This window comes from Henckelia pumila, chromosome 3 (genome assembly GCF_033568475.1).
Source record: "Henckelia pumila isolate YLH828 chromosome 3, ASM3356847v2, whole genome shotgun sequence".
Taxonomy (NCBI): domain Eukaryota; kingdom Viridiplantae; phylum Streptophyta; class Magnoliopsida; order Lamiales; family Gesneriaceae; genus Henckelia; species Henckelia pumila.
In genome coordinates, this window is record NC_133122.1 from 188545593 (window position 1) to 188559408 (window position 13816).

Genomic DNA, 13816 nt, shown 5'->3' on the forward strand with positions numbered 1-13816 from the left:
ATATAACTAAATTCACACTACCATTACACTATAGTATAACTAAAATTACACTAGGTTTACACTATAGTATAACTAAATTTACACTACAATAACACTAATGTATAACTAAAATAACACTAGCATTACACTATTGTATAACTAAAATTACACTAAGATTATACTATAGTATTACTAAATTTACACTACAGTAACATTATAGTATAACTAAACTAACACTAGCATTACACTATATAATAACTAAAATTACACTAGGTTTACACTATAGTATAACTAAATTTGCACTACAATAACACTATAGTATAACTAAAATAACACTAGCATTACACAATAGTATAACTAAAATTACACTAGATTTAAACTATAGTATAACTAAATTTACACTACAGTAACACTACAGTATAACTAAAATTATACTAGCAATTAAAATATATTATAACTAAAATTACACTAGGATTATACTATATTATAACTAAATTTACACTACAATAACATTATAGTATAACTAAATTAACACTAGCATTACACTATAGTATTACTAAAATTACACTAGGTTTACACTATAGTATAACTAAATTTGCACTACGATAAAACTATAGTATAACTAAAATAACACTAACATTAAACTATAGTATAACTAAATTTACACTACAATAACACTATAGTATAACTAAAATAACACTATAATTACACTATAGTATAACTAAAATTACACTAGGATTACACTATAGTATAACTAAAGTAACACTAGCATTACACTATAGTATAACTAAAATTACACTAGGTTTACACTATAGTTTAACTAAATTTACACTACAATAACACTATAGTATAACTAAAATAACACTAGCATTACACTATAGTGTAACTAAAATTACACTAGGTTAAACTAGAGTATAACTAAATTTACACAACAATAACACTATAGTATAACTAAAATTACACTATCATTACACTATAGTATAACTAAAATTACACTATGTTTACACTATAGTGTAACTAAATTTACACTACAATAACACTATAATATAAGTAAAATAACACTAGAATTACACTATAGTTTAACTAAATTTACACTAGGTTTACACTATAGTGTAACTAAATATACACTACAATAACACTATTGTAAAACTAAAATAACACTAGAATTACACTATAGTATAACTAAATATACACTAGGTTTACACTATAGTGTAACTAAATATACACTACAATAACACTATAGTATAACTAAAATAACACTAGAATTACACTATAGTATAAATAAAATTACACTAGGATTACACTATAGTATAACTAAATTTACACTACAATAATACTATAGTATAACTAAAATAACACTAGCATTACACTATAGTATAACTAAAATTACACTAGGTTTACACTATAGTATAACTAAATTTACACTAAAATAATACTATAGTATAACTAAAATAACACTAGCATTACACTATAGTATAAATAAAATTACACTAGGTTTACACTATAGTGTAACTAAATTTATACTACAATAACACTATAGTATAACTAAATTTACACTAGGTTTACACAATAGTGTAACTAAATTTACTCTACAATAACACTATAGTATAACTAAAATAACACTAGAATTACACTATAGTATAACTAAAATTACACTAGGATTACACTATAGTATAACTAAAATAACAATAGCATACACTATAGTAGAACTAAAATTACACTAGGTTTACACTATAGTATAACTAAATTTACACTACAATAATACTATAGTATAACTAAAATAACACTAGCATTACACTATAGTATAACTAAAATTACACTAAGTTTACACTATAGTATAACTAAATTTACACTACAGTAACATTATAATATAACTAAAATAACACTAGCAATTACACTATAGTATAACTAAAATTACACTAGGATTATACTATATTATAACTAAATTTACACTATAATAACATTATAGTATAACTAAAATAACAATAGCATTACACTATAATATAACTAAAATTACACTAGGTTTACGCTATAGTATAACTAAATTTACACTACAATAACATTATAGTATATCTAAAATAACACTAGCATTACACTATAGTATAACTAAAATTACACTAGGTTTACACTATAGTATAACTAAATTTGCACTACAATAAGACTATAGTATAACTAAAATAACACTAACATTAAACTATAGTATAAGTAAAATTACACAAGGATTACACTATAGTATAACTAAATTTACACTACAATAACACTTTAGTATAACTAAAATTACACTAGCATTACATTATAGTATAACTAAAATTACACTAGGTTTACACTATAGTGTAACTAAATTTACACTAAAATAACACTATAGTATAACTAAAATAACACTAGAATTACACTATAATATAACTAAAATTACGCTAGCATTATACTATAGTATAAATAAAATAACACTAGCATTACACTATAGTATAACTAAAATTACACTAGGTTTACACTATAGTATAACTAAATTTACACTAAAATAACACTATATTATAACTAAAATTACACTAGCATTACACTATAGTATAACTAAAATTACACTAGGTTTACACAAGAGTATAACTAAATTTACACTACAATAACACTATAATATAACTAAAATAACACTAGCATTACGCTATAGTATAACTAAAATTACACTAGGTTTACACTATAGTGTAACTAAATTTACACTACAATAACACTATAATATAAGTAAAATAACACTAGAATTACTTTATAGTTTAACTAAATTTACACTAGGTTTACACTATAGTGTAACTAAATATACACTACAATAACACTATTGTAAAACTAAAATAACACTAGAATTACACTATAGTATAACTAAATATACACTAGGTTTACACTATAGTGTAACTAAATATACACTACAATAACACTATAGTATAACTAAAATAACACTAGAATTACACTATAGTATAAATAAAATTACACTAGGATTACAATATAGTATAACTAAAATAACAATAGCATACACTATAGTATAACTAAAATTACACTAGGTTTACACTATAGTATAACTAAATTTACACTACAATAATACTATAGTATAACTAAAATAACACTAGCATTACACTATAGTATAACTAAAATTACACTAGGTTTACACTATATTATTGATAAAATAACACTAGAATTACACTATAATATAACTAAAATTATACTAGGTTTACACTATAGTATAACTAAATTTACACTAAATAACAATATAGTATAACTAAAATAACACTAGAATTACACTATAGTATAACTAAATTTACACTAGTAGAATTTCTGCATATTACTTCGCTATTTTTTACTTCGGCGATCATTATTTCCGAAGTAATACATAGTTTTTTACTGCGGTTTTAAAATCAACGAAGTAAAATGTACATTAGACTTCATCAATTAAAAAAAGGGGCTTCATTTAAATTTTTAAGTGACTTTTTACTTCACCAAATTAAATTTGATGAAGTAAAAAGATAAAAATAAAATTTTTAATTTCTATTTGATGAAGTAATAGGTTATCCGTTTACAATTCTATATTTTTATTTTCCACCCTGCTTCGTCTCGCCCTTAATTTCTCTCGATCTCAAGTGAAATCCATTTAGGGCTTCCCCATTCTCTTCCCAACAGATCGATGTCCGCTTGCTTCCATCACTTCCGCCTGCTCTAGGGATTCCCCATTATCACCATTAATCTATGTAAGAATCTTTATTTTCCTATTCTTTCCATTACCGATTTGGAGATGACCAAGTTCAACGAAGTGCAAAAGCGTCGCCGCTCTGTCGTCGACCTGTGGAAGAGAAAGCCTTAACTTTTTTCCCCTGTTTTTTATTGTTTTCCCTCTTATCCAATTTAAATATATGTTCTTTGATGCAGTTGTGGCAATCCCATTTTGTACCAAATCAGTTGTAATCGATGTAAAATCACATATCGATGCCCTAATTGATAAACTCATCGACGCATACATCATCTTCTATCTCCCTGTAATCGATTCTAAGCTTCCCTCCTTTTCTTGAATTGATTATGGCACTTTCGATTTTATGTTTCCCCCTTCGTTGTAATCGACTCTAAGCATTAATCGGGCCGAGCTTATTTCTCAGTCATTTTCCATCGCCTTTTCTTAAATCGATTTTGAGTTTCTGCTGGTATTTACGTTAATCGGGTCGAGCTTTGCCATTTGGAAATCGCATCGAAGAATTTTTAGTTGAGGTTTATCGGGTCGAGCTTGTCTTCTCTTCTTTCTCCCAAGCATCTGCCATAGAATCTCAAGGTGAAAAGGTATTGTCGCATTCTAGCTCTGTTTTAAAATAAACTTAAATCTCTAGTTTTTTTTTAATTCAAGGTTTCTTTTCCTGTTCCTTTATATCCTTCCTCGGGGAATTCCTTCGTACGCTATGGATTTCCAGTAATCCTTGTCTGCTTCAAGTATCTGATGACAATGTATAGCAAACAGGTCTTGATTGTGAAAAAATTCCTAAAACTTCTAACATAATAGTCTTGAAAATTCGAGTAGGCTTAAATCTAATACACTAGATTTCCCGTAACATGCATTCAAAAAATTCCCTCACAATAACATTATTTTTGAAATATCATAACCTTCTTGAACTGTGAGAAATAAAGAAATACACTGCGCTCATGATTTTTATTTTTTTTTTGGTCTCCTTTCTATGAACTTGTTGGTGGATGATTCAATCTTACTGCAGTTTACTTGGGTAAGTCATGCATGTTAATTCTGTAAACTCTATTATTTGCCGCCATTCAAGAGATATTGTTGTTCAAACTGATAACTGTGTCTCATATAAATCTTCCGTTTTCTTTAAGTTTTTGTTTGATCTGAACTTCGTATAATTTTCTGTGTATATATGTAGGAGGTTATGATAAGGAAGAAAAGGTTGCTCGAGCTTATGATTTAGCAGCTTTGAAATACTGGGGAACCACTACCACTACAAATTTTCCTGTCAGTGCTTTGAGTACCCATTAAATATTTCATGTGTTTGGACTAAATATGTTCCAATATTCAAATATTTGTAATTTTAAAAACTTGTAATTTCTGATTACCTCCAAAACATTGATTCAGATTAGCAACTATGAGAAATAAGTGGAGGAAATGAAGCACATGACTAGGCAGGAATACGTAGCATCATTAAGAAGGTAATCTGAAGCTTTGATAACATAAATAATAAGAATCAATGTGAAAATCATAATGGTACAGTACTTGTCTATATCTATTTGAGCTGATCATTTGACAATTGCAATATTTTTAATCCAGGAAAAGTAGCGGTTTCTCTCGCGGCGCGTCCATTTATCGGGGAGTTACAAGGTACATCAACCTATTTGTATTAATATATCTCATGTATGCCTGTTATATGGGGAATGAGCAACATGGATCGTGAATTAATATATAGTTTCCAGCATATTGATATACATGTATCTATCATTACATTTTTCACAAATTAAATTAAATTAAGATTGTGTACTTTAACAGACATCATCAGCATGGAAGATGGCAAGCAAGGATAGGAAGATTTGCTGGGAATAAGGACCTTTAATTGGGAACTTTCAGTAAGCTTCTTGCATGAAGTTATTGGGCTATATTTTGTTTATTTTCTGGAAGATGTGCAGATTCACATTATCAATTGAATATTTTTTTCCTATTCCTCTTGCAACAATAATATTTGTTTACTATAGCTAAATTTTTTTTATTGAGTGAAACTATTCAATCGAATTACTACAATTGATTAAAAAATGTATTTTTTTTATTTAAAGTGCCACTAGTAGCAACATTATTAAATGAAAGCAGCAAACATGGTTTTACAGGGTGAAGTGATTTGAAGATGAAATAGCTTGAGTTTTGAGCTTCTTACTCAACATTGGCCTATAGGTTTTCTTTTTAGTTTTTAGTCTTGCATTCCAACATTTCCTAATCTTCTAAAATTTAAACGTACATGTATAGAGTCAATAAAAAAGTTATTGCGCTAGGAAATGGTTTGGTGTCTTTGATTCACTGTTTACATGAGTCCTTTAATAGGTTACATCCATCATGATTATCTCGCTAAACTATATTGTGAATGTGTCATTGTTCAGACTTTTCAGAACTGGAACGTTGTGTTTGTCCATTTCATTTCTGACCACACTCTTAATTTCTTTGTTTCCTTGTCGCACTATCTTGACTGGACTTTACTCAGTTCTCTGTATGTTATGTGGTTATGATAAAGTTTACAAGCCTTTTAACTGAATGGTCATGCATTTCAGTTGAGGAATCTTTTGTGCGCAACCTCAAAACATGATGTGTATCTTATCAAAACTCTTATGTGATGCACTGGTCTTCTTTTCTTAGGAGAGGTAAAGAGGTCCTAATTGCCGCTAAACCTATCGTGATATCCCTGGTGAGTTCCCTTGTTCAAGCTATTTTGTAGTATATGACAGGAATTTAATGAGTGTTGAATGTATTAGCCTGTATTAGGAGTGTTGAATGTATTAGCCTGTCTGCAGAAACATCTTGATGATCAACCTGTGACAAGGGTTCAGATAAGCACCATGACTGTTAAGGACAATCTAATGGTGACTGGTGGTTTTCAAGGAGATCTCATCTACAAGGTACACTACAAAAAATATGGTAATAGACTACACTAGTCTTGGCTGTTTGAGGTGTTCATCCTTTAACATTGATTTTTACTTTTTTACTAGAACCAAAATGCAGATGAAGCTATCCTCAAACATCTGGACTTACTAAGGTCAGTTCTTATTTGATTTTTTTAAATCTTCTATTCATACTTTCTTTGTACTTTTGGTATATCATAGACGTACATAATTTTTATGAACACATGTTTTTGGGGTTCCTTGTATTGTATCGTATCATTCTTTCATATATGAATGATCTGTAGAATATCGAAATTTATTTCCTTAACCGCATTGTTTTCCTGACTATATACATGTAAATTTTCAGTGTTTCCAAGTTTCCCAATTTACAAAAATGGACTAAACGAGCTGAGAATTTTGACAATTACCTAACAAACTCTGTTAGTAACAAACATTTGATACCTGCTTTTGACTGATTTATTTTTGTACATTGGCTAATGAATGTCTGATTCTGCAGGTTCAAATTGCAATGGTGGGGAAGTATGTTGGGATGGCAGATTCATATCTATCTGTTGTTAAGGTGTGATAATATATATTTTTGTAGTATCTATATTCAGCTGATGTCTAATATGTCGACACGCCAGTGGATCACAAGACAATTTGGAGGAATTTTATTTTTGCTTATATTTTATGCAATGGTAAAAGATATGTATCGCCTCAAAGAAAAAATATGTATCAACTTTATGTTTTCAAGTGTTTAGCTTTGTTTTAGATCCAACAGTTTTTAGTATACTCCATGAATAATGAATAATCGGATGGTTTCTTAGATGAGAACCAAATCTCTAGCACATCATACTGAGATTTAAATATTCCAAGATCGGTGATATGTGCCTTTATAGCTGTTAAAAATTAACTTTAATTGTAATTCCTTTGGTATTTAATGACTTGATCTAATAATTTCATTCATGATCAGATTTTGGAAGCTCTCACCATAGTAGGATGTAAAGAACGTTTCTCCTTGGAAAGGTTGGAAACACTCGGAGATGCAGTTTTAAAGTATGCCATTTTTTTATTTTTGGGTGTGATTTGAAAATACTGTCTAATGTGATTTAAGCTATCTTTAATTTAATGTCTATTTTTCATCCTAGTGTTAGTTGAGTGATTAGATCTTTGCAGGTTATTAAGGAGTTAGGTGTGATCAAATGAAAAAATGAAAATTTTTTGTTATGATTTAAAAAAATGCAAGATTCATCGCTAAGATTCTGTTGAAGCTTGTAGTTTGATTTGAATTGTATTTTTTGTGTGTTTTTTTAATATGCCGTATGATTTCATCACATGTAATTGGATGAAAGTGCACTTGTATGAAAACTAGTTTGTGTTTTATGGGATTAAATGTCTTATGAATCTTGTCAGTACCTATCATAGTGATTAGATCAAGTGGAAGGATGAAATCAAGAAAAAATAATTTTTGATTAAAGTCTGTCATTGTTATTAATTATTTTTTCAGGAACTGAATATGGGCTTTGCATTATGGATTGCTTTTGGAGGTGATGGCTGGCTTTACGAGTGGGTGGGCGAAGTACAGGGCCGACCTGAATGTGTTTGAGTTTTGCGTGTTAAGTTTAGAATATGATTTGCATCCATTTACTTGTACAATTCTATTATTTGTTCACGCCTCTAGTCCCTAGTTTCTGAAAAAAAAAATTGTATTTTTTGTAGTGTGCATTGCATTAGAATTTAATTTCGAGTGATTTGTAATACTAAAAAATTGTATATTAAATTTTATTTTTGAAATTTTAAATTTTGGTTTATTTATCATATTGAAAATTTTATATTATTTTTAATTTTTTTTTGTTTTTTAGAATGTCTTTTACTTCGTCAATTAGTAAAATTGCCGAAGTATAAGCATATCTTTTGCTTCGAAAATTTCATTAAAAATCGAAGTAAAAGAATACATTTTACTTCGGCAATTTCTTTAATTGACGAAGTATAAGCATATGTTTTACTTCGTAACTTATGAAATGAGCGAAGTAAAATATATGTTTTTACTTCGGCACCTGTCCAATTCTGCTTCCAAAAAATGACCAAAGACTTCGGCGATTCAGCGAAGTAAAAAGGTACCCTATTACTTCACGTGACACTACTTCGATAATTAAGTGCCTACGACTTCGGTTATTAACCGAAGTCTTAAGCGATTTTTCTACTAGTGTTACACTAAAATAACACTATAGTATAACTAAAATAACACTAGCATTACACTATAGTATAACTAAAATTACACTAGGTTTACACTATAGTATAACTAAATTTACACTACAATAACACTATAGTATAACTAAAATAACACTAGCATTACACTATTGTATAACTAAAATTACACTAGGATTATACTATAGTATTACTAAATTTACACTACAGTAACATTATAGTATAACTAAACTAACACTAGCATTACACTATATAATAACTAAAATTACACTAGGTTTACACTATAGTATAACTAAAATTACACTATATTTACACTATAGTATAATTAAATTTAAACTACAGTAACACTATAGTATAACTAAAATAACACTAGAAATTACACTATAGTATAACTAAAATTACACTAGGATTATACTATATTATAACTAAATTTACACTACAATAACATTATAGTATAACTAAAATAACACTAGCATTACACTATAGTATAACTAAAATTACACTAGGTTTACACTATAGTATAACTAAATTTGCACTACAATAACACTATAGTATAACTAAAATTATACAAGGATTACACTATAGTATAACTAAATTTACACTAAAATAACATTATAGTATAACTAAAATAACACTATAATTACACTATAGTATAACTAAAATTACACTAGGATTACACTATAGTATAACTAAAATAACACTAGCATTACACTAAAATATAACTAAAATTACACTAGATTTACACTATAGTATAACTAAATTTACACTACAATAACACTATAGTATAACTAAAATAACACTAGCATTACACTATAGTATAACAAAAATTACACTAGGTTTACACTAGAGTATAACTAAATTTACACTACAATAACACTATAGTATAACTAAAATAACACTAGCATTACACTATAGTATAACTAAAATTACACTATGTTTACACTATAGTGTAACTAAATTTACACTACAATAACACTATAGTATAAGTAAAATAACACTAGAATTACACTATAGTTTAACTAAATTTACACTAGGTTTACACTATAGTGTAACTAAATTTACACTACAATAACACTATAGTATAACTAAAATAACACTAGAATTACACTATAGTATAACTAAATTTACACTAGGTTTACACTATAATGTAACTAAATTTATACTACAATAACACTATCGTATAACTAAAATAACACTAGAATTACGCTATAGTATAACTAAAATTACACTAGGATTAAACTATAATATAACTAAAATAACAATAGCATACACTATAGTATAACTAAAATTACACTAGGTTTACACTATAGTATAACTAAATTTACACTACAATAACACTATAGTATAACTAAAATAACACTAGCATTACACTATAGTATAAATAAAATTATACTAGGTTTACACTATAGTGTAACTAAATTTATACTACAATAACACTATAGTATAACTAAAATAACACTAGAATTAAACTGTAGTATAACTAAAATTACACTAGGTTTACACTATAGTGTAACTAAATTTACACTGCAATAACACTATAGTATAACTAAAATAACCCTACAATTACACTATAGTATAACTAAAATTACACTAGGATTACACTATAGTATAACTAAAATAACAATAGCATACACTATAGTATAACTAAAATTACACTAGGTTTACACTATAATATAACTAAATTTACACTACAATAACACTATAGTATAACTAAAATAACACTAGCATTACACTATAGTATAACTAAAATTACAATAGGATTACACTATAGTATAACTAAAATAACACTAGCATTACATTATAGTATAACGAAAATTACACTAGGTTTACACTATAGTATAACTAAATTTACAATACAATAACACTATAGTATAACCAAAATAACACTAGCATTAGACTATAGTATAACTAAAATAACACAAGCATTACACTATAGTGTAACTAAAATTACACTAGGTTTACACTATAGTATAACTAAATTTACACTACAATAACACTATAGTATAACTAAAATAACACTAAAATTACACAATAGTATAACTAAAATTACACTAGGATTACACTCTATTATAACTAAAATTTACACTACAATAACATAATAGTATAACTAAAATAACACTAGTATTACACTATAGTAAAACAAAAATTACACTAGGTTTACACAATAGTATAACTAAATTTACACTACAATAACACTATAGTATATCTAAAATAACACTAGCATTACTGTGATGACCCGAGTTCTAATCTCTCAATAATCAAATCATCAAAAAGAATAGACAAGAATCAATGTCTAAACAAAATAAATTTTTTTATTTTTTTTAAAAATGGGAGCACCTCGCTCGATCGGTAAAAAGTTACCGATCGAGTGAGCACGTTGCTCAAACTCTCGGGTGCAACTTATGTTGGCCTCGCTCGATCCGCAGAATATCACCGATCGAGCGAGCCCAACATATTCATGGTTCTGTTCCTAATTTTAAAGCCTCGCTCGATCCGTGATATTTCACCGATCGAGCGAGAGCAGTTTCCAGAGAATAAAACAAGAAACGTTGCTGCTTTCCAAACAAGTTCCTTCATGCATTTTTATCCAATAACAACTCATACAAAGCCTATTCAACTATCATAAGCCAACATGCATTCTCACATGATAAAGTTGATAGAATTGAATCATCACATGGCCTTATAAACATAATCAAAAAGCCCACAAAGCATGCAAGAAGCAATGTTATATATTCAAGATCAAGCTACATTATATTGTCGCACGGATTTACATATATCTCAAATCCTATATACATCAACAAGAAAACAACTAGATCAACTACAAGTCTTGGAACAAGTAGCTATAACATGCTCATGGTTTTGGACTCAACTCTAACATTGACAGCACAAGAACTCATCTAAACTCGGATCATCACACTATCTTCTCATCCCTTGTTCTTCATATTCGCTTTTGCCCGGTTCCACTCCCGCATACTGCCATGACACATACAACAAAACAATAGCCGGATAACTCCGGTGAGAAATAGATTTCCCAGTAAAAGCAACTAAACATGCATAACAAATATATATCAAGATCATGATATAAGGAACATAACTTCAATGCATGTTTTAAAACAAGGTTCATCTCTTATCTCATCAGTTGGGATCCCGAGAAGTAGATATCATAACTAATCCACCGAATCTCCCGATTGAGGTGGGGCTACTTATCTCACTTCTCTAGACTTTGAAGCCATCATATATGTAAATCAGACGCTAGGTTCAAACAACCACCCAGGCCATATATATACAATCCCTCAAATCGTCTAATCAAACTTTTAGTTCATTTCAAAATCAAGGAATAAGTCTTGCAAGATGAATGCAACATATATCATCAACAAAGCATTCATAACATCAAAGACTCATTCAATAAAGCATAGAAGAGAATATAAAAGCAATTAAGCAAATAAGTATGTGATTTAAGGGAACTCGATACAAACCATCTCGAGTTGTAATCCCAATCAAATATAGTAGTCCACTTTTACCTTTCAAATATGATGTTTAGGATGTCTTTTAGCTTGTCCAAAATCTGTACAAGTTAACCACCAAACCTATCTCAAAGTCTGCTCAAAATCTCACTTGTATCGATTTCGGAGTCAAGATCAATGAGTTGAAATGCCCTGTTTACACACTAAAATCACAACATAACAAGCAAGGAATCATCAGCTACTAAGTCAGCCACTTCTTAGTCCAAGAACAATAGAAAATCACTTCAAATCATGAGTTCGACGACATATCGGTATAACTCGGCGATTCCGAACACATCTATAACATTTCTAACATGCATATCAGCTGTTGAAGCTTCGAAACAAATATATCAGCAGGTATATAGATCAAATCATAGCTGGGAAATCATAAGAACATGATACAACAATCAATCCTCAACCCAACTTCAATATTACAAAAGATAGAAGCTCATCAACAACAATTCAAACACAAGTCTGATCTCTGTCCATTTCGAATTCTCAAACCTTGATGAACTAAGAGAAAACTTACATCAATTCGAAGGTTTCGTTGCGAGGATTCCAGAACATCTTTCGGAATCAAAAACGGATACCCGTAACTCAAGATATCTCAATTGGAAAATGAAGAAAAAGCTTGGAGTTCTTTGAAGGTTTTGCTCTCGGTTCTTGACTCTGGAAATTTGATGAAATATTGATACTACACGTGATTCAACTTAACAATAATAAGTGTCTTGCTCATTAATTTTGCACTTTAGCCCCTCAAAACTTCAATAATTGCAATTCAGTCCTCAACTTCTCATTTTATTCAATTTCAATCCTAAATAATTTAAGAATATTAGAATTTAAATCAAAACTCCAAATATTCCCAAATTAAATATTCTCGGATCAAAAATTAAATAATTCCGGGCGTTACAATTCTCCCCCACTAAGACACGATTTCGTCCTCAAAATCTCAAGTAGTATCCACAGATCATATAACAGATATCAGATAACAGAAAACTAAAGGAGACTCACATCAATGAAACATCTTTGGAAATCGTTGCATCATATCTGATTCAGTCTCCCAAGTTGCTTCTTAAATACCATGACGACTCCACTGAACTTTCACAAGCGTAATAGTCTTCGTTCGAAGTTGCTTCTCTTTTCGATCAAGAATCTGAATTGGCTTTTCAAAATAACTCAAAGTCTCGTCGAGTTCAGCCTCATCAGATTGAAGCACATGCGATTCATCAGCAAGATATTTTCGAAGCATCGATACATGAAAGACATCATGTATTCCAGATAAAGATGGAGAAAGAGCTAATCGATAGGCGAGATTGCCTATTTTCTCCAGAATTTCATAAGGACCGATATATCGTGGAGACAATTTCCCTTGCTTGCCAAATCTGACAGTGCCTCTGAATGGAGAAATCTTCAGAAACACCATATCCCTCTGTTCAAACGACAAAGGTCGACGTCGAACATTGTCATATTTCGCTTGTCTACCTTGAGCTGTCTTCATTTTTCTCTGAATAAGCTTCACC

The 13816-nt window shown here is 29.2% G+C and overlaps 1 protein-coding gene across 4 annotated transcripts; it reads left to right on the forward strand.

The window, feature by feature from the left end:
* The first annotated feature begins 3959 nt into the window (after positions 1-3959).
* On the forward strand, positions 3960-8327 carry LOC140892815 (uncharacterized). 4 transcript variants are annotated; one of them, XR_012152918.1, is made up of 11 exons: positions 3960-4284; positions 4875-4963; positions 5084-5157; positions 5276-5326; positions 5492-5568; positions 6259-6392; positions 6499-6603; positions 6694-6740; positions 7103-7165; positions 7559-7641; positions 8093-8327. XR_012152918.1 is itself a non-coding variant. In XM_073301816.1 (11 exons), the coding sequence occupies exons 6-10, from the start codon at positions 6321-6323 to the stop codon at positions 7578-7580; spliced, it is 309 nt and encodes a 102-aa protein (XP_073157917.1). In that variant the 5' UTR covers positions 3960-4284; positions 4875-4963; positions 5084-5157; positions 5276-5326; positions 5492-5568; positions 6259-6320; the 3' UTR covers positions 7581-7611; positions 8093-8327. The 4 variants fall into 4 exon arrangements, 1 of the variants encoding a protein (XP_073157917.1); XR_012152920.1 differs by having other exon boundaries at positions 6344-6392; XM_073301816.1 differs by having other exon boundaries at positions 7559-7611.
* Positions 8328-13816: the final 5489 nt, after the last annotated feature.